The sequence below is a fragment of the Pogona vitticeps genome, chromosome 2 (assembly GCF_051106095.1).
Source record: "Pogona vitticeps strain Pit_001003342236 chromosome 2, PviZW2.1, whole genome shotgun sequence".
Taxonomy (NCBI): domain Eukaryota; kingdom Metazoa; phylum Chordata; class Lepidosauria; order Squamata; family Agamidae; genus Pogona; species Pogona vitticeps.
In genome coordinates this window covers 31,073,500-31,097,344 of record NC_135784.1, presented here as the reverse complement: position 1 = coordinate 31,097,344, position 23,845 = coordinate 31,073,500, and the positions used below count along the sequence as shown (strand labels likewise).

Genomic DNA, 23,845 nt, shown 5'->3' with positions numbered 1-23,845 from the left:
CAGGTATGCAAACTAAACCCTACTACAAAGGATGTCAGCTGTGTCTGGCAACAGTGTCTGGCAACACAATTATGGCACCAACAATGTCGCACACAACACCAGGGATGTGCTCACTTGTCCCTCTGCTATTATGATCAGAGCCAGCCTTTCCCATCAATGCTCTCCTGCATTCTACACAAGGCGATCTCCACACACAAACATTAATGGAGATAAATCAGACTTCAGAAATGGCAGCAGACAAAAAACTAATTCCAAACATTTCGGTCTACCTGAACACTCTTTGATTGACTTGAAAGTAATTCGCTTTTGGGAGTTGGGCAGGGAGAATGATAGAATTAGACTTGAAAAATAAACAGCTGAGATAATATTTATATGGATGCCGGAGACCTGCTCAAAAGGATTAAATATCAATCAAGGGTTCTTAAATCATTATCACGTGTAAAATCCCACATTGATCCTCACAGTTTGCCGTTTGTGTCAACAATGCTCATAATTGAAATTATTCACAGACTGATGGTTCTATTCCTTTTCTAACAAACCATTGTTTGTCCATTATCTGTATCCCCACTGGGTCACAAGGCCATGTATAAATATGACAATCACATAATTTCGCTCAAATGTCCAAGGAAGTGGACTTGAGCCATGAAAACTGAAATTAAAATACTGTATGGCAGCTACTGTTTAAGGTACAGTGGTGCCTCGCATTACGACGTTAATTCATTCCAGCGAAATCGCTGTAGAACAAAAACGTAAAGCAATTTTTAAAAGCCCATAGAAACGCATTAAAACCCGGTTAATGCGTTCCTATGGGCTGGAAACTCACTGTCCAGCGAAGATCCTCCATAGCACGGCCATTTTCGCTGCCTGTGCAGCGAGGAATCCGTCCCAGAAAACAATGGGGGGCCATTTTATTTACCCGGCGCCCATTTTGAAACCGCCGATCAGCTGTTAAAAAATCATCGCTTTGCGAAAATCGGTTCCTGAAACAGGGAACCGATCATCGCAAAGCGAAATTCCCCCATAGGGAACATCGTTCTGCGATCGCTTTTGCGATCACTAAAACATCGATGTCAAGCGGTTTCATTGTTAAACAGAGCACCTGTCTTGCAGGGCACCACTGTACTGCAATGTTATTTTTTCTCTCTCGGTCTGAGTTTTCGCTAAAAGCAAACATAGGGAAAGTTCTGCATGTTGTTGGACTGCATCTCCCCTTGTTTCTCACTGTTGCCTGGCTGGCTCTGAGTAATGGGAACTGTAGTCTAATAACCTCTGAATGGGCACCTAGTCCTTGCTACTGCCTTGCAGTCAATTTCATTGAAGTTGGTGGGACAAACTTAAAGACATGTTTGTATTAAGCTGTGCATGCAGCGCAAGTTTTATCCACATCATGTCCATATCCCCTGTGGCCCACCTGCAAGATGGCAGACAACTTTTTTACTACTGTATTCCTGAGCAAGGACTGCAACCTCAGGATTGTCACATTCCACATGTGAAGGGTATGCTCTGCTTGGTGGTTCTTACAGTACTCTTGCTTGTTCCTGGAGTGAGCTTAAGATATTTTGCTGATAGAGAGTAGCAAATGGCACCTGCTGAAGTCAAGGTTCAGAGTGCCTTTGACTGGTCCAGTGATATTGGCTACCTGAGGCAGAAAGTGTCACGTCTCTCCCTTTAACAGGCAGTACAAATACATGTTGTTGTTTAGTCACTAAGTCATGTTTGTGACCCCCCTGGACCAATAAATTAAATAGCTTACAGCATGTTGCCTTTCATCACACACTCAAAATTTATTTTCAGAAGTGGGCTCCTCCCATCTGCAAGCAGTGGTTTTTCTATTCCATATCCTGACCCATTTAATTTTATTTACAGTAGTACCTCGGTTTATGAACGCCTCAGTTACGTAGTTTTTGGTTTATGAATGGAAATCCATTGAAAATAAAGCCTCGGTTTACATCCCCCCCCCCGTTTTTTTGGTTTACAAAGCAAGTTTCTCCAGGATGCATTGTGCCTGGAGGTTTATAGTGCCACCCCTGTTCCTATGGCAATCCGCGTTCCGGTTTACAAATTTCTCACTTTACGTAACATCCCGGAAAACACATTGATTTTGTAAACCGAGTGTGAGGATTCGCTTCCTGGCTCCCAACTTACCCCGAATAAATCACCAGACTCGTGTGGTTTTGAAATCGGGGTAACGTTTATTGCATTATTTAACAAAAATCCAGTATCAACAAATGTGTCCCAAACTTTCTCCCTGTCAAACAATGGGTCTGACGGGTTTCCACTCGTCAACTTTAAACGGGTTTCCCTCTTGAACGTTCCAGGGTCCCGGCCAGTCCGGAGATGCGCCCGTGTTTAATAACGGTCCCTTCTCTCCCTCCTACAAGGGAATTGTGTCCTCGTCTCTGTTGCCCACCCAGGCAAGCTCTTGGGTGGGATCGATCGTCTGCCAGGGTCCTCCTGCTGTTCTGTCTTCTGCATCTCCCAGATTCGCCATTCCAGATTCTCCCTTCTTTCTCTCTCAACCTTCTCTTTCTCCTCCCTCAATTTCCTCCTCCACTCTTTAGTCTCTCTTTAACTCCAGCAGGACGGCTTCTTGAGGGTGCTCTCCCGCCTCCTCCTGGCATCGGCCTCCTCCTTAGGGACTCTTAGCTTCTCCACCTTTCCAGTCCAGGGATCTTCCACCCACATCTGCTCCCAGCCTGGTGGAAGCCCTCCTTCACCCCCTTTTATATCCGCTAGTTCCGCCTCCACTACTCCCTGTGCTTTTCCTCCTGTTCCCGCCAAAACAGTCCCCGTCTCTCTGCCATTAATTCTTTCAACTACTCCTCTATCTTCGGGTAGTGTGGGCGGCATATAAGTTAAATAAATAAATAAACATACATACATACATACATACATACATACATACATACATACATACATACATACATACATACATACATACATACATACATACATACATACATACATACATACCTGGGTCAGGTCCAGGTAGTCTTGTCTTCCTGGGTGGGGGAATTGGCGGGGTTTGACTCTCTTTATCGGGGGTAAGGGCGAGGGACAGCACCCCGTGAGAGGAACCTTGCTCTCACCTCTGGTCTTACACCGAGGTACTATTGTATTTTTGCTATTTATTTATTTAAAATATCCCCCTCCTTTCTCCTTAAGAAGGATCCAAAGTGGTTTACATCCTTTTTAATATTTATTTATTCATTTAACTTTTATGCCGCCCACTCTATCCAAAGGTCTCTGGGTGGCTTACAACAATTAAAATAGAATAAAAAGATAAGACAATTAAAATACAATTAAAATGGATACTCTAAAAATTGCCATCAGGACCCACCGTTGGTATTATTTCAGTTAAAAGCCTTCTGGAACAGGAAGGTTTTGACCTGGCGCCGAAATGTCATCAGTGTCTTTTTTTAGGCATAGTTTGCTTGGTTTTAGCACAAAGATGCATCCACCTTTCTTTCTTTGGGTGAATCCTTAGTAGTAGTGATTTCCGTCAAACAAAATATGGGACATTTGAAATATTAATAATGTAGACGTATGTAGTATAAATGGAAAAAAATTACTTTAAAAACAAAGTCGGTGGCAAAGTCTGTTGGCAGAGTATATGACATTATTGTGAGATTTCCACTTAAGCCATTCATACCAGCCTAGTGCAATCAGTTTCAATGCAGTCATATTTAAAAATAGCCACTGTGGTCCAGGGTATCAAACTGTTCTCTTGCTCTCCTGGAGGTTTTTGTTGACAGTAGCATCTTTGGCGGACGGAAAGGAAAGGCGATGGTCTTATTTTGAGCCTGGATGTGTGCAGTTCACTGAGGAAATTCATAGGAAGCAAATTTGGGAGAAATGCGTTTGTGACGAGGAGAGGAAAAAGGAGCCGTGCTCAAAAGGGCTGCTGTGCTAACTGAGCTGGAAGCATTTTGAAAGAAAAGTGCTGAGCGTCAGGGACAGAACAGGAGGATAGGAAAAAAAAACCCTTTGCCAGGGTTCTGAATTGTGTGCTAAGAGTACTGAAATAACACTGCAGAGAGCTAAGTCGGCAGCTGGCTTTGAGCAAAAAAACTATATACGCCAGCCTTTAGTAACAAAGTATTACTTGAGAGAAAACGAAAGTGGGTGTGTGCTTTTGTGTCATCTTCATCTTTAATGTGGAGGTGGTAATACTTTGCTTTTTTATATGCTGCCTCTGATCTGCAAAGTGTCTTGCATGTGTGGTTTTTGTACTTACTCATTTTAAACACTGGGTAAAATCCTGTCAGAGATTTATTGTGTGCACAAATAGACTGGAGTAACTCACAGTGGCAAAGCTGCTCTTTAACAAAATGGGAGTTGAATTCCTGGTTTCCATGCACCTTGTTAATTAGCAGCAGTTCCCTTAGGCAACTTAATGCGATTTAATTTACCCGTACATAGATAGCAAATTGGTTTCTGGCCATTAAAGAAAAATGATGCCGTGTTTCAAGATAAGCCCTCTCAAGTCACCATGGAGGGGAAAAAAAACCAAAGAAGAATGACGAAAGCTGTCATGGACCATAAAGTCACTGTTTCAAAATAATATATAATTGAAATGGTATAAATTTTGCCCAAAGCCAGCTGCCTATTTTCCTCTCTTATAAAGCCCCATATAAAATAATATAACACAGTTTAAAACTGTGGTGAGGGAAAAAAGAATGCAAAGGTATCCAAAATTATAAAAAACACATCAAATTTAGCCATTAATAATTCAAAAACCAATCCTCCCCCTGAAAACCAGCAGCTTAGTTAAGATCACTGAAACAAGTAGTTTTTTTGAACTTAAAAAAAACCAAAATAACCACACCCGGGATTGACCATGTACCCCTTGAGAAGATGCAATGGAGATTTGGGGTCTGTGTAGAAAATAGGCCATAGTGCCTGCCAGTCTAACTTATTTTTAAGTGAAGATTGCTGAGCAGGACCTGAAATGGTGGTGGACATGTTCAAACGGATGTAGACATCCTTCCCAGAACCCTGTAAGTTTAGTCTTTAATAATGTTCCCTCTAATTTTTCACCAGCGCTGGGAGACACATACCCCCCAGTGGGGTTCTGGACTCAACCGGAACCAAGTGCGTGGCACCGACGCAGCACTGCACGACTGTGCACCTGCACGGCTTAGAGAAGGGGTCAGGGAACTTTTTTACCTTTCCCCCCCAAAAAAATTTATATACTGTACGCCAACATTACCCCCTTGATTCGAAAGGAAGGAAATCATACATTATTTGAATTAAAAATATTATTGAATCTACACAGGCTGTGTACCGAACTAGCAGGATGCACCAAATTTGATAAAGATGTGCACTATTTTTGCTGGAACACATTGCACTCCAGCCATGGTGTGGTATAGGGAGTAGTAAGGTGTCCAACGTGCCTAGCGAGTGGCATTAAATTTTTGCTAGCTTGCAGAGGATTTAATCATCATCACCAGAGTGGTGCTAGCAATGACATGCTTGCTAGAGACAGCCAACGCAGAATTGGGGGGGGGGGCTTTCCCTACCACTTTAATCATTCTATGTGTGATGTTCAAAAAAGGAACAAACCAGGCTAAAGGTCATGTCACCCACCCTGGTGCCACAGCCCAATATCAAAGGACCAGTGTGCTTTTTTTATCATCATCAGTGGAAAACTCAGCAGTGGCCAGAGGATTGGAAAAGACCAGTCTACATCCCAATCCCAAAGAAGGGAAGTGCCAAAGAATGCTCCAACTACCATACAGTTGCACTCATTTCACATGCTAGCAAGGTTATGCTCAAAAGAGGAGAGTGCAAAAAATGGTCTGAAGCTCAACATCAAAAAAACTAAGATCATGGCCACTGGTCCCGTCACCTCCTGACAAATAGAAGGGGAAGATATGGAGTGACAGATTTTACTTTCTTGGGCTCTATGATCACTGAAGAGGGTGACAGCACCCATGAGATTCAAAACCTGCTTCTTGGAAGGAAAGCAATGATAAACCTAGACAGCACCTTAAAAAGCCACCCTTTTCCCCCCACCTTAATTCCAAGTAGTAGTCTGCTCATTACCCCCAGAGTTTTCACTTTTACCCAATTTGGGGTAATTTACCCCTGTTTCCCGACCTGTGGCTTAGAGGGAACGTTGGTCTGTAGCTTTTAGGGCTTCATGGTGCAGTGGTTAAATTGGAGTAGTGAAGCAAAACTCTGCTCACGATCTGAGTTCAATCCTAGGTAGCTAGGTAAGTTCAGTTAGCCTTCCATCCTTCTAAGATCAGTAAATTGAGTACCCAGCTTGCTGGAGGCCATAATGTGTAGCCTCCATAATTACATAGTCAATTTCCCAGAGAGTGGTTGAAGCGCTATGGGGAGGTATATAAGCAGCACACTTTGCTTTATTCTTCCAGTTTTGCAGTGAAGGGACTAAGAATTGACAGTTTGCCATTTATAGCCATTTATTGTACTTTGCAGGGGTCGGGGGTTAAGCAGGTGGATCTTCTGTTTAAAAGCAAGGGTAGGATATTGTATGAAGAATTCGTCACTGACACATTTTACCCTTTTAAAATACTTGGCATAAGCAAACAAACCAGCACAACCCCATAAAGCCTGAGTCTGGTTAGGTAAGTATCTTTCACCATCCATCTTGTATTCATGTAATCGTTTTTCCAAGCTTGTCTTGAACACTCATTGCATCCATCAAAATGTGCAGCCTGAGAGGTGGTAAAGTAGATAAGTGAACACTGTTTGAAGTGTTAGGTAAGGCAGACATTTACTATAGGAGCCTTTAATTATATCCATAAGTATTATCCTCCCTTTTTGTCCTTTCCGACAAAAGGGGTTTGTTGATGGTCTTCTGCCTACAGGCAAAAAAACCAAAACTTTTTTGTTTTAAACACTCGGGAGCTCTGTTTTTAACCTTTTCCTTCACTGATGTTTTAAACAGCTATTTATTACATGCTTTCTATTTGATTATTGATAGTTTATTGTATACTATTTGAGTTCTCTGTTGTCGATTTTCATGTTGCTTGCCATCTTGGGCTTTGTCTCTGGAAACGTCTGGATAGCTTAGTGGTTTAGGTTGACAGGAGCTGGACTTGATGATCCATAGGGTCCCTTCCAGCCCTGGATTTCTAAGATTATTGTTATTAACACAGAGGACAAAACAGTATGCAACTAAAACCGACACCACTGGTGTTGCCAGAATAAGTACAGGCTGATGATCTTTTCTGCTTCTCTTACTCCTGCACATCTACATTATGATCCTGGTAATTTAACCAAGGTGCTCCTATGGAAAGAGGAAATAAGATTTCTTTTTACATCTGTGCTGCCCATATACATTTAAGACTGGGCTCGATAGCTTCGTATTTCCCTCACCTAAGAGTGACTGTATTTAGTGAAAACATGGGAGGGTTTTATACAATGGTGCCTCGCTTAACGAGTGCCCTGTTTAACGACAAATCTGTATAGCGATGGCTTTTTTGCGATCGCATTGCGATGTTGCCTATCGCATTGCGATGTTTGCGATTTTCCCCCATAGGCCCCATTTTCCCACAGCTGAGCGGCAGGAGCCTCCGAAGGGCGCCCTCCGGGTGGTGGCCTCGGAAGGACTCTTCCGAAGGGTCCTTCCGAGGCTACCGCAGGCATTCCCCTTCGGAGGGGGCATTTTCCCCGAGCTGAGCGGGAGCCCCGCCGCTCAGCTGGGGGAAAATGCCGGCGGTCGGCAGTGGCCTCGGAAGGACCCCGAAGCCACCGCTGACCACCGACATTTGCCTTCCGAGCTCTCAAAGCCCCCCCCCGACATTGGAGAAATGCCCCTTGAGCTCCCGCCGCTCAGCTAGGGGAAGGCATGGCCTCATTTTCGGCCAGCTGATTGGCGGTTCCAAAATGGCCGCCGGCTGTGTTGCCTCGCTTTAGAGGCACAAAAAATGGCCGCCCCTATGGAGGATTTCCGCTTAGCAGTGAGTTTTCCCCCCATAGGAATGCATTAAACAGGGTTTAATGCGTTCCTTTGGGGTTTTTTTGCCCCGCATAGCAATGAATCCGGATAGCAACGATTTATCCGGAATGGATTATCGTCGCTATGCGGGGCACCACTGTATTTGAAATGGGGTTTTCACTCTGTGGTGGAGTCCACACTGCATGGAGGAAGTCCTAAGGCTCAGTCCAGGTGCCTTCATGGGGAGATGGGAAATACTTTGGTTCGAAACTGGGAAGACCTATGGTCAGGTTCAGCATTAAGGAAGCTACCCACTATACAGGTTGCAGAAAGAGGAAGCCCATATATACAGCCCCCAGAGTTCCCACTTCCAGAATGGCCCTATTGGCAAGAACAACATCAGAAATAAGCAATCAAGAAAACCGCTTTTCTGATCTCTATGTTTAATCCTTTAATGGGCCAACAAACAAACAGCATGCTTGCTTTAGGTTTATTTCTTGGTCTAACTCTAACCACTGGTAATTACCAATTCCATGGTTTAGAACCAGGATATCTCAAGAACTGCTGTCTTCTCCCATTACGACCTCTAGTAGCTAGAATTAGCAGATAGCCAATATAGAAGTCAAATAGATTATATAATTGGGAGCAGGAGATGGAGAAGCTGTATTCTCTCAGCCAAAACAAGACCAGGGGTAGTTTGGTCATGAACTGTTAATATCTATTATTAGAGTAAAGCTGAAAGCAACACTAAAAGAATTGTAGCGCCAAAATACAATTCAAACAACATTCATGATGAATCTAAGGAACAGATTTTCAATAACAGGCTACAAACTGAGACACACCAGACTCCTTTCTTCCTGATGTTCAGTAAATTGGTGACAACAGAATTATACAAAGTTGCCTTCAATACATAACTGATCCTTTGGATACTATTAATATTAATTTTTAAATTTCTTTTCTTTCTTGTTCTTGTCCTTTATACCGTATATGCATTTTAGAGCTATACCTATGAATTTATTATTTATTTATTTATTTATTTATTTATTTATTTAACTTATATGCCGCCCACACTACCTGAAGGACTCTGGGCGGCTTACAGCATTTAAAATACAATAAAAAGGCAAATAAAATAAAGTAAAATAAAAATTGCCATAGTGTTGAATGTATTGCCTTGTGGGGTCTTGTGGGATTTTAAGGTTTAATCTGTAAATGGTCTAGAGACCGTTACACTAAAGGAGTGGTATATCTCAGTTAATCAATCAGTCAGTTGCAGATAAGGGACAGCAGTCTTCTCATTATTTCTGGCTGTTGAATCAAACACTTTAGTGATGATGGATAGAATAAAATTTGAATGAAAGATTTCCTATCTCATATTAACATCCAGGATAAGCTGGGGAAGTAAAATACAGTGGGGTCTTGACTTGAGAACTTAATCCGTATTGGAAGGCGGTTCTCAAGTCAAAAAGTCTGTAAGTCAAGTCTCCATTGACCTACAGTGCATTGAAAACCGATTAATCCCGTAACAGGCCGTTTTTGTTCCATTTTGGGTTTTTTCTGGTCTGTAAGTCAAATCTCAGTCTGCAAGTCAAACCTAAATTTTGCGGCCAGAGAAGTCTGTAACTCAAAAAGTCTGTAAGTCAAGCCGTCTGTAAGTCAAGGGTCCACTGTATGTCAGAATGAAGCAAGGGTGTGATGTTAGAAGTTTGCTTTATTGGCAGAATACTATGGAAAATCATTTTTAAATCCCAGTTAAAATTGGCTGTGGAAAAAAGCAGGCCAATGTAAAAAAAAATCAGTAGATATCTTAGTGTTTTTATTTCTCTCTCTCTCTCTCTCTCTCTCTCTCTCTCTCTCTCTCTCTCTCTCTCTCTCTCTCTCTCTCTCTCTCTCTCTCTCTCTGTGTGTGTGTGTGTGTGTGTGTGTGTGTGTGTGTGTGTGTGTGTTTTCCCGTCTGAACTCTAGGGATGTTGTCCTTCCAGGTGTCAGAGTTTTAAAAAGGTCCTCTTTCAGAGAATAATGCCCAGAATAGGTGTTGCAGATCAAAAAGAGCCACACCTTTAACCGTGCAGAATATAGTGTGATGGTCGAGGCACACTCCCATAGTTGCATTTAAAGGCAAGTGTTTAACATTTGTGCACTGGGGTCTCCATTGTCTGAAAAACCAGCCTCTCTCTATGTGTGTGGTCTCTGCACTCATCTCTCACAAACACCCCTCGGCCCTGCTGGCCACGGTAGTGAGGTGGAGGCTGGGAGCAGCTGATAGTAAGTTGGCCTCACCCTTTTGGGTGAGTCATCCAGTCCTGCTGTGGAGCCCCTTCTCTCCCTTCTGTTGTGTCAAAATCCCCTCCAAACAACATCACTAAATTCCTGTTGCAACTCTTTCCTCTCCCTGTTGAGGGGACTTCTTTCCAAGGTTAAACAGCAGAACTGTTGCAACGACTAGATCCAACCTGTGACGTCCGGGCAGCCCTCCTCTCACTCCCTTCTTTACTCAAGATTTTGACCTTCCTTTTTCTCTTTCAGACAAAATTTGCCCCTCTAAGAGGCCCCACTCTCTGCAAAGCATTGAATTCTGGAACAGCTTTTGCTCGGTTTCCCCCTCTTTTTCTCTCTCTCTCTGGCTTTCATGCCCCTCCCGGCTTTGAATGGTCACACACCCACACCGCAGCCAGAAATGTGGGCAGCATCTAAGACTTTCCGGATGCCAGTTTTTTGCTCCACTTTAAACCATGAGGCCCCGTTATGTTCTTACAGGCTTGCCTGGCAGCTGTTTCCCCTTTCCTTCATATAAAAGGAATAAAATTCCATATGAAATTCCACTCAGAATTTGAACAGGGGTCTTATACTTCTGAATACCAGTGCTGCTGCTTCCAGCTCTGGAGACACACAGAGTGCGGGTAACTCAGTTCTGATTTCTCAAAGCATCGTCAAATGTCATGCTAAACCAGGAGTGTGTGAAAAAGCAGGCCACATGTGGTGCCCCCCACTCCACCCAGTGATCTTCAGGGCTGGCTACAAATATGACGACTCCAGCCCTCTCAAGAACTGCCTCCTCTTTTAATGGTGACTTCTGGGCATCTCTAGGCCATGGTGGCCGTGCTCCGCACAAAACTGTTTAGCTGGACGTAACTACTGTTTAATTTCTCACAATGCTTCAAACTGACAATAGGATGGATATGGTGGAGAATTGAAAGAGGTGTCCATCTGCCTGTGGCTTGGAGCTCATGGTTGGGAGCATTTTAAGGACAGGCAGTGGTTGTGATCCTGGCCTCTGCTAAGGTGCTGAGGCCCGCATGTCTGCTCAAAGGATGTCAAATGCGATCATGAATTCTGGTGTTCAGTGAATGAGTGTTGAAAAACTGAGGCCCATGGTGCAATGGTTAAACTGCAGTACTGTAAGTCAAGCGTCTGCTCACAACTTGAATTGGATCTTGATGGGTTCAGGTAGCCAACTCAAGGTTGACTCAGCTTTCCATCTTTCTGAAATGGTTAAAATGAAGCTCTGATTGTTTCCCCTCTGCTTGGCCCCTCAGGCTTCCAAGATGGCGTGAGGTCAAGTTCAAACAGCCGAAGCGGCAGCCATGACAGGCGTGAGGAACACACGGACACGTCAGACAGTGAATCGTTCTCCCTACAGGTCCGCAAGCTCAACCAACAGCCTCAGGTCCGCAAGCCGGGAGAACAGGGTTATGACCCCAACAGGTAATGAAAGAAACCTCTCTGTTCTGGAGACTGGAAACTATCTAAGATAAGGTTTGCGAGTTAAATTGAGCAGATTTCTTATATTTGTGTTGTATTGTATGTTGTAAGCCGCCTAGAGTGGTCGCAATGACCAGATAGGCAAGGTATAAATAGAATAAATAAATAAATAGATTCCTCTTCACGTACACCCTTCATTTCTCCATGTGCCAGGAAGCATCGGGAGACGTAGCCATGTCTCTGCCTGAAGCACTGAGGCATTTTTAAATCCTTCTTTCTTTCTGTGAATCTGAGTAAACTTCTTAATTTTTCTATGCAGGAAATATTGTTTTCCGAATTTCCTACCTCCTAGCTTTTTGGTCAAGAAATTTATAAAATGATAACTTTTAAAATTTATAATTTATAAAGTTTTCCATACATGAGCTTTTGGAATGATGTGCAGTGAATTAAAACAAGTTATTATTTATTGTTTCATTGTCTGTATACTGCCCAGGGTAGAGCAGCACACCAATGGGATGGTATATAAATTGAAAAAAAAAATCAAGTGAATGGTCAAAGTTGCAGTAAACACAGATCGTTCAGTAAAACAACAATACTTGTTTTTTGGGAAAATTTTGCTGGAAAAGAGATCTTCAGCAGAGGTTCAAAGCAGACAAATATAATCTCAATGGAAGGGTATTTTGCTAGCTGAAGGACATTTCTATCCTCAGGTTGGAGGAGCATTTCATAGGGTGGGAGTTGGTGCCGCCGAAGTTTCCTTTCCTGGTGGTTTCAGATAGGACAGACCTGGGCAAAGTGTGGCCCAAGGGCTACATATGGCCCGCAAGCTGCTCCTGTCCGGCCTGGTGATCGTCGCTCAAGTCCTGTGTTCAAGCACTTTTTCAAGCCCAAGACAGACTGGATTTCTCTCACTGAAGAAGTTGAACATCAAAACCATTTATAGCTTTTTGTCTAAAGTTGATCAGTTGCTTATCTTTAACATACCACAAAAAACCTCTTTAATGTTTGTGAAGATTAACAAGTTTAAGACAAAAACAATCATAACAAGTAAAGTTGGCTTGGCCCTTGAACACAGTTCAGATTTTTCATATGCCCCCCCCTATAGAAATTAATTGCCCACCCCTGAGATAGGGTATACTTCTAGATCCTAGTCCTTTGGTACATTAGTACCAAAGCTGTAAATATGGCCCAGTAGCAAATACAGTGGTGCCTCGCATTACGACGTTAATTCGTTCCAGCGAAATCGCTGTAGAACGAAAACATCGTAATGCGAAATAAAAAAGCCCATAGAAACGCATTAAAACCTGATTAATGTGTTCCTATGGGCTTGAAACTCACAGTCCAGTGAAGATCCTCCATAGGGCGGCCATTTTCGCTGCCCGTGCAGCGAGGAATCTGTCCCAGAAAAGAGCGGGGAGCCATTTTTTTTACCCGGTGGCCATTTTGAAACCGCTGATCAGCTGGCCGAAAATCGTCATTTTGCGAGAATCGGTTCCCGAAGTGGGGAACCGATCATCGCGAAGTGAAAAAAACCCATTTAAAACATCGTAAAGCGATCGCTTTTGCGATCGCAAAAAGTTCGTCGTGATGCGATTTTGTCATTAAACAGGGCACTCGTCTTTCGAGGCACCACTGTAGGTAGCCAGCATAAAGCAGCCACGGAGCCATGCTCTATAATAGCTGCAACTTCTAAATCAGCACCTAGAGCGCGTTAAAGTAATCCCGCCTTGAAGGAACCAGCACTTGCACCACTGTGGGCAGGCTTTTCCTGAGCAGGTGCTACCATGGTTGGTGCACTGCATGAAGTTAGCAAAAGACACTCTGAACTGCTGCGGATCTCCAGCAACAAATTTGGATGTAAGAGTGCCATCAGATTACTTGTTCTTTTGGTAGAGGTCCAACCTCATTGAGGATTAGCAACAACAAGACTTCTCCCAGAATTACCGGCAAAAACTCCCTCGTGCTGGGGTTGGTCCCTCGTCCAGCCTGGCAGCATGTCTAGGTGCCAGCCATAGAAGGTACAGAAGAGTCTCTTATGATGATTGGAAGGGTTTATGAAGCTAAAATATCTTACTCGGGGATCTGAATAAAGAGACATGGAGCTCCAATGTAATTTCAAGGAACCCTAAAATGATTTGGTCAGATGACGGTTTTGAAAATCACTGTAAGACAGGCTGATGTGTTTGCCCTTTGTGTATTTATGAGTTACAGAGGAATGAATAGACCAAAGTGTGGACTTCCACTGGTTATGTGAAAATTCACCATATTTACCATCTGGGACGTGTATGCATTCAAACAGGCCTGATGGTGGCAGGCATTACTGTATTCTTAGGCAGAAACTTGAGTGCTTGGAGTACAGACTGGGCTCTGGTTAAAGATGTGCCATGAGCCTTAGGAGATGAGGACTACTCACAAGCCCCTTCTGCCAGCAGATATCCTGAGCTGCCATCCAAACCCTCCTCTGATGATCACTGTCTAACAGTGCGATCCACTTGTGATCTGCTGACAGAAAGCTAAAAGTAGAGAGAGAAAGAGGAGAAGCCTCCTTTAGTCCAGGAGGGCACAGCCAGAATTATAGCACCAAGTTAGGCCAGAGCAAAGGTACCCCTCAGTATTTAACACCCATAGACCGGGAGAGATTTGGATTTAATATGGCTTCTGCCCACCTAATGTCGAATATCTGGGCTAGTAAGAACTGAATCTGCTGTCCTGCTTTCATTCCTGCTTTCAGTGAATGCTAGCCACAGCTTCGAATATGGAAAACAAACTGAAGTAAATTCTTCATGTATAGGGGCTAAATGCAAAAGGCAGAGTTGTTCTCAGCCTGTAGATGATTATGCTGTGCCCTTTGGCTGAACAGATATAAAAAATTAGGAGCCTCTGGGGCGAGAGAGATGACGGACTAGTTTAGCAGTCGAATACACAAAGATTTAAACCTTGTGGCACCTTAAAGACTGTTATATTTTAATGTGAGCTTTGGTGGACAAGTCCGTTTCTTCAGACATACGAGGTGAAATACAGAGTTCACACAGTAAAATATCCATGCCCATCTTTTAACAGACACAGTGGTGCAATAATTATATAATAACCTTTAAGTTTACATTGATGAGATTTAAACTCAGACTTTCAAAAGCCAAGGTCTCTGTAATGCTCAGTTTCAATCATTTTTAAAGAAACATATTCACTTCTTTTTATTCAAACAAAATTCTCAACCATCCCTGGATGAAGGCTTCCTCAAACCTGGAGCAAGAGCCGAGAAGAGCCATAGGATTATTCAGATCTTCTTGTCACTGTTTATTGCCAGAGTGTAATGCACAAAGTTAGCTTGTCTTGAAAAGACTGAACATCCATAATCAACTGATCTGTAATTATTTGACTTTGTTCCCCCTCCCCCCCATTCACTTATTTATTATTTGGCATCTCTTTGTCTCTCACACTCATATATTCCTATTCTCTCTCTCTCTCTCTCTCTTTCTCTGTCTGTCTGTCTGTCTTCTTTCTTCTTTCTTTCTATCTTCCTTCCCTCCCTCCCTCCTTCAGTGATGAGCCACTGTAACTTGGGTGGGATAACTGATTTGTGAAACAGCCATTGTCACTCTTCCTTGTCCTTTCCTCCATCTGGATGGATTGCTCTTATAGATACCATTTTATGCTAAAACTACAGACTTAACTTTGGGATGGTGATTGGTATGGTCTGGCTTCTACGCAGTGTTGTGTGATCACAGAAATATTTTTATACACAGGATAATGACTTTTAAAAGCCCTTAGTGCTTTGATTCTCCTGTGATCCATAATAAGAGGGGATATAAACCAAGAATGCATGGCAACACACTTCCGTATGTATGTATGTATGTATGTATGTATGTATGTATGTATGTATGTATGTATGTATGTATGTATGTATGTATGTATGTATGTATGTATGTATGTATGTATGTATGTATGTATGTATGTATGTATGTATGTATGTATGTATGTATGTATGTATGTATGTATGTATGTATGTATGGCATTTGTAGCCCTACCTGTATTGCAAAATCTCAGGGCAGGTTACAGAGCAATTTAAAATCATAAAATCTAAAACAACTAAAAATGTAAACAGTTTAAAACAAATAATATTAATTTATTAGCATTAAAATCATGGCCTTAAAACCTATATTCATCTTGTGACTGTTACTTCAGTAATACTATAGCACTCCCCATGGTCCCTTTGTCTGCAGAAAAGGATGATTAATGGCCACACATAAATCGTCCTTCTATGAGGCTAACACCCTTGTGTGTAGAGCATGTATGATGAGTATGCCAGTATCATCCTGCAGGGAATATGTAACACCATTTAGCTTTTGTTGATTTGAACACCTGGATTAGCATGTAGGTAAGAACAGAAAGTCTCTGCTCTGAGAATTTTGCTTACTGTTTCTTGACCTGACCATTTCTCTTGCCGCTGGTGTTCCATAGGAATAAAATCCAGGTGTTAATCCTGTTGCTTCCACTCTCTAACTGCTAGGTTCCACTTCCCTTGTACAACTGGGAAAAACAAGTGTAAGCCTTGAGTCATCGGCCTGGCCTGACAGTCTAGGGCAAGCGAAGCAGGGATTTGGAAGCTGGAATCACATCCAATTTGTCTTTGTTCCTTTGACCCACTGTGGCAGAGTATTATAAGGACCTGGAAGATCCAAGCCTCTGTGTGTCTTAGACCAGTCTAAACTAGATTGACAGCTGAAAGGGCAAAGGTCCTTTTTAAAAATCCTGCCCATCAGTAGAGATCTGTTGCAATGCAAGAGCGTATCTGGGTCTTAATGACATGCTCTGGGTCCGAGAGGCTTTACCCTGTTTGCCAGGGTGGATGGATCATCAGGGGTCTGTGAAAGATAAGGGATGATGCCCTGAAGGAGGCTAAAACCTGTCTGGCTGTTTTGTGGCCAATTCCTTCTAGTCTTTGGCTGGAGTTTCATGGAATGCTTTATTCCAAGCTACATACTTTCCATTCATTCCAAAATACTGGCACATGACTTGTGTGAATACATATAGTGACATCGGCTTCACATACACCCCTTCCCCCGTCAATACCGCCAGGTATTAACAGGTTTTAAGGGTGGGTGGGTGACTAAATTTGGTCTGGATTTCCACCTGAGGACATCCTCAACATGCTTCTCAGGCTATACGTAGCAAGGCTGTCATGGGTGAATGGCTGCCTGCCAAAACCTAGCAGTTGTGTGAAGAGGCCTCAGTTTCCCAGATATATTGTGTGCTTAGATGTTTAAGTGTTCCTGGATATTTTTTGGGGTGGTGATGGTGGAAGTGTTAAAACACCATTTCCATTCAAACTAGACTGGCTACAAAAAGTAAGAACTCCTGCCTTTTCTGCAGCTTGTTGTTTTTATGCAGACATACCATGACTCATACAGAGCTTGTCTAAAAAAAGACTCGCATGTTCACGTATAGCAACCCTTCAACCCGGGCTGTACTCTTTATCAGCCGTTGTCTGAACATCTTGTTTAATGTAATACAACACATTCAAGGACAGGCGTAATGTTCTGTTTCCACTGGGATTCAAATATCAGCTCAACCCACAGTTGTCTGGAAAATAAGCCGGGCTTATCTGGCTCTAGAACTGAAATGGCGGGCCAGATTACAGGTTTCCGCGAACAACAGTTCCTCTCTTGTTGCCTCGGTCTGATCTGCCTTGCGGCCATTTCTTTTTCCGCCTGGCAGATACCGACTGCACTTCGGGCGGGAGAGTAAAGAGGAGATTGAGCGGAGGAAGAAGATTGCCCGTGAGAAAATCTTGGAGCCAGTGCCAGAAGAGGAGACCGAAGTGGACATAGATGATGTTTATAAGCCTGGCTCAGGTGAGTAAAGCTGGTTTAGGGGAAACAAGCTCTATTTCCTAGTGATGCTGATGAGTTCTTCCCACTGTTTCAGTTTCCCGTCATTCCTTGCCATGAATGTGGCACCATCTTCAAGGTTTTGGAGGCGCCATCTTGTCTTGTTCAACTGGAGGTGCTATTTGAATTGAGGACTTACAGGGATGGAACTTCTGGATTTCTAGGACGTCCATTCCCAGAATTCACCCAGGCATAATTTTCCATGCAGGAGAGCAAAAGAGATTTATCCCTACTTCCATCATTAGCTTTGTTTATTTAAAAATAATATTTTACCCCACCTTTCTCCTTAAAAAAAGGACCCAAGGCATCTTCCTCATAAGGAGGCAGCAGTGCACCATTGGCTGGCCCTTTAAGAGTGGGCTCAGTCCCGAAGTTACGGCAAAGCCAGCTCTTCAAACAATGGGCAGCCGTGTCCGGCTTCTCTTGTCCCACAAAGCGAAGGTGAGGGAAGGAGTGAAGTCATGGAAATTCTCTGACTGTCCCATCTCTTCTTCTGAGGGAAATGAGAAAACCAGTGTCTAGGGAAGAGGATGAGTCCTAACTTCAAGACTCAATCAGCCCCCAAAGCATTATCTAGGTCCATCCAGCTTCAGTCCCCACTTGACCTTTGCCATGGGAGGAGAAGAAGGAAGGACTGGAGGCAACTCCTGGTCTAAAATTCCACCTGAAAACGCTCCGGCTGTCACTACACTCAGGGTTTAGGTGTTGACTGAGCGTGTGGCTACACTCTTGACATCAGGATATCACTGTGCCCCTTTATGGTATTCTACCAGAGGGAGGGGATCATTGGTTCACATTAAGCTAGCTTCCTACCATGATCAGTAGAAATATCCAGGAGAATTCTTAATGTATTCGCGAAGGCTTTCACGGCTGGGATCTAATGGTTGTTGTGGGTTTTTCGGGCTCCTTGGCCGTGTTCTGAAAGTGGTTCTTCCTAACGTTTCGCCAGTCTCTGTGGCCATGGGCATCTTCAGAGGACAGCCTCAGAGCACAGTTTGCTGTCCTCTGAAGATGCCGGCCACAGAGACTGGCGAAACGTTAGGAAGAACCACTTTCAGAACACGGCCAAGAAGCCCGAAAAACCCACAACAACCAGAATTCTTAATGCACACAGCATTGTCCTAGGTTTCCCTTGAACTTGAGTCAGGATGTTGTCTGTATTCCTCATTTTGTCTTTTATCTATCTCTTGTTAAATCAGTATTGGATTTTCCTAAACGTCCTCCTTGGAGCTATGAGATGACCAAGGACCAGCTGCTGGCACGAGAGGAGAAGTGTTTCCGGGAGTACTTAGAGAACATCTACAGTACTTTCCAGCCAAGTCAGCTGAGTTACTTTGAGCATAATCTGGAGGTGAGCCTATCAATGCTTTCAGGGAAAGTTTGGAATCCAGGCAGGGTGGTACTCTTTACATCTGTGAAATTTTAATCCACCTTCGTAAATCTAGTCTCAAGTGTAAAAATAAGCTCAAATAACGGATATAGCAGATTGCTTTTTCTCAACATGTTTTGCTTTTTCAGTGGTTTAGATATCCAGCTGTGGAGCCAGAAGATGGGAGTTTAATTCCCCACGGTGCCTCCCTGACAGGGACTGGACTCGATGATCCATAGGGTCCCTTCTAGCTCTGTAGTTCTATTACACTATGATGATGATGGTGATGATGATTTGAGGACTTAGCTATTTGGGAAGCAAGCACTGGGTGCCAGTGGGGAAGGCAAGGGGAGATAAACAGTAACTTCTCTTCTTAGTAACATAACTTTTAAGGCTGGTTGAGAATTTATCTTCTGTTTCCTCTGCAATTTATTTTACACAGCATGCCAGCTTTCACTTACCTGATTCCTGCCAGATGTGCTAGACTTTAGATCCCCAGACATTGTGTAATTGTGCCAGCTGGGGTGATGAGAGTTATAGCCCAACCCATCTAAGCAGTAGTAAATTGGAAAAGCTGCTTTGTGCCTTTCCTACTTAGTAAACTCAACTTTAAACTCACTGGAAGGACAGATCTTGAAGCTGAAGCTCCAGTACTTTGGGCATCTCATGAGAAGAGAAGACTCCCTGGAAAAGACCCTGATGTTGGGAAAATGTGAAGGCAAGAGGAGAAGGGGATGACAGAGGATGAGATGTTTGGACAGTGTCATTGAAGCTACCAGAATGAATTTGGCCCAACTCCGGGAGGCAGTGGAAGACAGGAAGGCCTGGCATGTTCTGGTCCATGGGGTCACGAAGAGTCAGACACGACTTAATGACTAAACAACAACAACAAAACTCAACTTTATAGAAGAGTGCAAAACTGTAGTAATATGGTGTATTTGCGAAGGCTTTCACGGCCAGGATCTAATTGTTGTTGTGGGTTTTTCGGGCTCCCTGGCTGTGTTCTGAAGGTTGTTCTTCCTAACGTTTTGCCAGTCTCTGTAGCCGGCATCTTCAGAGGACAGCAACCTGTGGTGCTGTCCTCTGAAGATGCTGGCCACAGAGTGCTGTCCTCTGAAGATGCCCATGGCCACAGAGACTGGCAAAACGTTAGGAAGAACAACCTTCAGAACACGGCCAGAGAGCCCGAAAAACCCACAACAACCATGTAGTAATATGGATTGGAGAGGATGACACAAACTGGAAAGACATGATTGACTCCAACTTCCTTTAATGTTACATCCATATTTAAAATGTTCACACTCATTGACTAGCATGCCATTTTTAGATTACGGTACTTCCTGTGCCCTCTAGTTTTGATCAGTGCTGATCTGAGTTTTTAGTGCAGATTTTGTGGTACCCTGTATGGTGTAGTGGACAGACTAGGACTCTGGAGAACCAGGGTTTGAATCCCCACTTGGCCATGGAAGCTCACTGGGAGAGTGGAACTGTTGAAAGCACTCCTTAGAATGCTCTAAGATGGCTGCTATAAGTCGGCTCCAACTTGATGGCACAGAATACCCAAACAAGCACGATTTTTTTGAATCTTCTCCAAAGAAGCTCCAAATTACTTGGAAATTGAAATTGATGGGACACCAGAGCTGACTCTGAATTTCATCTCAGCCGGCTTGTGGCTATCAACCAAAAAAACAAAAAACACCAGCTCAAGTTCAAAGAGATATTAAATCAAGAGTGTGGAAACAAATATTTTTTGGGATTATATCACTCAGAGGTCCTCAGCCACTCTCCATGTTTGCTAGGGGATTTTAAAAAAACTTCTCCAACATCTAACCGTATGTGGTGGGATTTAGTGCCTGATGGATTCAATGGGAGATGAAAAATTGCATTTTTTCAATGTCTTTTTTTTCCCTTACAGACCTGGAGGCAGCTATGGCGTGTGCTGGAGATGTCAGACATTGTGCTACTCATTACGGACGTCCGGCATCCGGTAAAGATAGCTTCTTGTGCTCTGGATTTGTGGTTCCCAACCTAGGGTAACTCTGATGCTCTTGGACTACAATTCCCAGAAACCCTAGCCACCACAGCTAGTAGTGAAGGCTTCTGGAAGTTGTAGTCCAAGAACATATGGGAACCAGTGCTACATTATTGGTTGCAAGTACCTTCTGGACTGTCTTCTCTCTCTCTCTCTCTCTGTCTCCCCCCCCCCCCACACACACTTGTTTTAGCATCACAGATCCTTTAATCTGCTTTGACTTGTCAGGCAGAGAGCCAGCTTGTATTCTTTCTAAGAATTCTGTACCTCATCCTATGTACAGAATGTATTTTATGACAGAACACAGCACAGAGTGCTGTCCTCTGAAGATGCCGGCCACAGAGACTGGTGAAACGTTAGGAAGAACAACCTTCAGAACACGGCCAAAGAGCCCGAAAAAACCCCAACAACCATTAAATCCTGGACGTGAAAGCCTTCACGAATATATTTTATGACAGTTTCCTATTGCTTCACAGACCTATGTTTCTTGCATTAACTGTGCAGTAGTAATATCTGAGGCCAAAGAAACCCCCTCTTTGTACTGAACTGCTGGATCACTCAGTGGTTTAAGTACTTTGCTGCAAAGCCAGACGTTTGCAGTTGGAATCCCCACTGGGGCTCCTTGACAGGAGCTGGACTTAATGATCTCTATAGGGTCCCTTCCAGCTCTGCAGTGCTGTGCTGATGACAACAGTTGTCTTTGGCTAGCAGTTTTATGCTAATTCCTAGCCAAAAGTTGCAAGAAGAATATTGGATGATGCCTCGGTAGACTTTTCCCCTTTCTGTGAACAAGATGTAGGAGACAGAGGGGAGCAACGTTTCCTATGATAGCATGAAATCTTCTTTTCTTGTTCCTTCCCTATTGTCTTCCTTCTTTAGTGTGAGTTTTGTTGTTGTTGTTGTATATCCTCTTAAGGTTTGACCCAGCCTCCCATATTCAGTGCACAGAGGAGCAGCCATTCTGCATAAACTGAAGTCTTTATTGAACAATAAACTCTTGATTGGCAGCAATGAACAACATTATAGGGACAACTGGAGATAAGACACCGTATTACAACTCATTATTAAAACCCCTAACAGAAGCAGGGATAGTTAGCTTCTGGCCTTCTAGTCGCCTAGAGTAGTCCTGAGTTGACTAGATAGGCGGGATATAAATAAATAAAATAAAATAAAATAAAATAAAATAAATAAATAAATAAATAAATAAATAAATAAATAAATAAATAAATAAATAAATAAATAAATAAATAAATAAATGTTGGATTATGAGTCCCATCAATCTGAGCCAGCATGAGCTTGGGTCAAGAATGCTGGGAGTTGTAGTCGAAAACGTTGAGGGCCACAGGTTACTCTTGTGCAGAGAGAAGAAAGAGGAGGCCACCACTTCCATGCTTCATCCTGTTCTAATCATGTTTTCACCCAGAGGAGATGTTCTTTGTTCTTATCATTAGAGATTGCTTGTACAACTTGACTGTCTTCTCCCTTTTCTGACCCTTTCTGCCCAGATCATACATTTCTCTCCTGCCCTCTATGACTTTGTGACCAAGGACATGAAGAGAAACCTCATCCTGGTATTGAACAAGATTGACTTGGCACCGCCGGCCCTGGTGGTGGCCTGGAAGCACTATTTCAAGAATCGGTTCCCCGAGGTCCATGTGGTTTGTTTCACCTCCTACCCACAACAAAGCCAAGATCCCAGTGCAGGTAGTGTTCGAAAACAGACTGTGCAGTATGACCACCAGTCAGCACTATGCTGGGGTACAGTTGTTTTTCCGATTTGCTGTTATCTCAGGCCTGGATCAACAAATTAGGCTTCATAGACTAAGTGAGATAATAAATAATAATGTTTAACTTGTTCGTTATGTGCTTAAGCTAGTGTTGGCTGTCTTCATACTATCCTGACCAAGCTTCTTTCCAGCCAGCCATCATGTTATGTTAGCTTTTTCTTTTTAAGAAGCGGTAAATCAACACAGTTGGAAACATCCAGGCTGTCACCTCCAGTTTGCATGATTCCTGAGCTGAGTTCACAGATCCACAGTGGCCTGCAAATGGCCCAGCTTAGTCCACAATGCAGCCTGGTGGTCTGCTGTCTTGTAGTCATGGATTGTTATCTGAATCTGATAGAGTAATCTCTGAATTTTGAATCTGTGAACAAAGTTTGGGTTAAGTACAGCAAAAATGTCTGTTTTCCCAGATGTTTTGATAGCTTATATACTTTACATATTTTAAAATATCCTGCATTCTGCTGTTAAGTATGTAGTATTTGTCTTTTGTTCTGTATCGCAATTTACATTTTAATAAAATGGCCAAAATCCTGTTGCATTAGGGTGCATGTGATGGCAATGAAGCAGCTGGTTTAATTTCATGCCTCCCCCCCCTTTTAAAACCCCATGAAATCTTAGTATCTTTTAGGAACCATGTGTCCTCATTAGCCTTTGCTCCTAGTCTTGATTTTCTCTCCTCTCCTCCAGTGTTTAAGAAACGCAGGAAGCGTCGAAAGGGATGGAGTACCGCCGTGGGGCCGGATCAGTTGCTGAGCGCTTGCGAGAGCATCGTGGCCGGCAGAGGTGAGGCAACCGCTGCTTGCATCGTTCTGTGATTTGGGCTCTGTCCGCATTTGGAAACATGACTTCTTCAGTGCAGATGTCCAGAAGCCACAGCCGATGTGGCCAGTGTTCACATCAGCTGGAAGCTGTAGCCAAAAAAAGTAACTTTCCCAGGCTCTCTGTACTCTGTAGGAATTGTTTTAATTGGGGACTAAAATCCTGCTGCTGGTAAGCATGAGTAGGTCTCCACTGTAAATCTAGAGGCTAAGGGTACGACTAGACAACCAGACTTATTCCAGCCGGATAAGGGTTCTTTAGTCCGTCCGTCCCCCCTTTAAAGGGAAACCAAAGAAGAAGGAATCAAAAAGGATCCTGTTCATGTGCTCCAGTCCCTTGATG

General features: G+C 43.3%; 1 protein-coding gene across 2 annotated transcripts in view; it reads left to right on the top strand.

Annotated features, from left to right (window-relative positions):
- The window catches only part of GNL1 (G protein nucleolar 1 (putative)), a 35,160-nt gene that overhangs the window by 2,436 nt on the left and 8,879 nt on the right, over nt 1–23,845 (top strand). For both annotated transcript variants that reach the window (XM_020812311.3, XM_020812312.3), the window contains exons 2-7: nt 11,446–11,614; nt 17,327–17,463; nt 18,699–18,850; nt 20,784–20,855; nt 22,406–22,604; nt 23,372–23,467. In XM_020812311.3, coding sequence (XP_020667970.1) covers nt 11,446–11,614; nt 17,327–17,463; nt 18,699–18,850; nt 20,784–20,855; nt 22,406–22,604; nt 23,372–23,467 — 825 coding nt within the window. The remainder of the gene's footprint in view (nt 1–11,445; nt 11,615–17,326; nt 17,464–18,698; nt 18,851–20,783; nt 20,856–22,405; nt 22,605–23,371; nt 23,468–23,845) is intronic.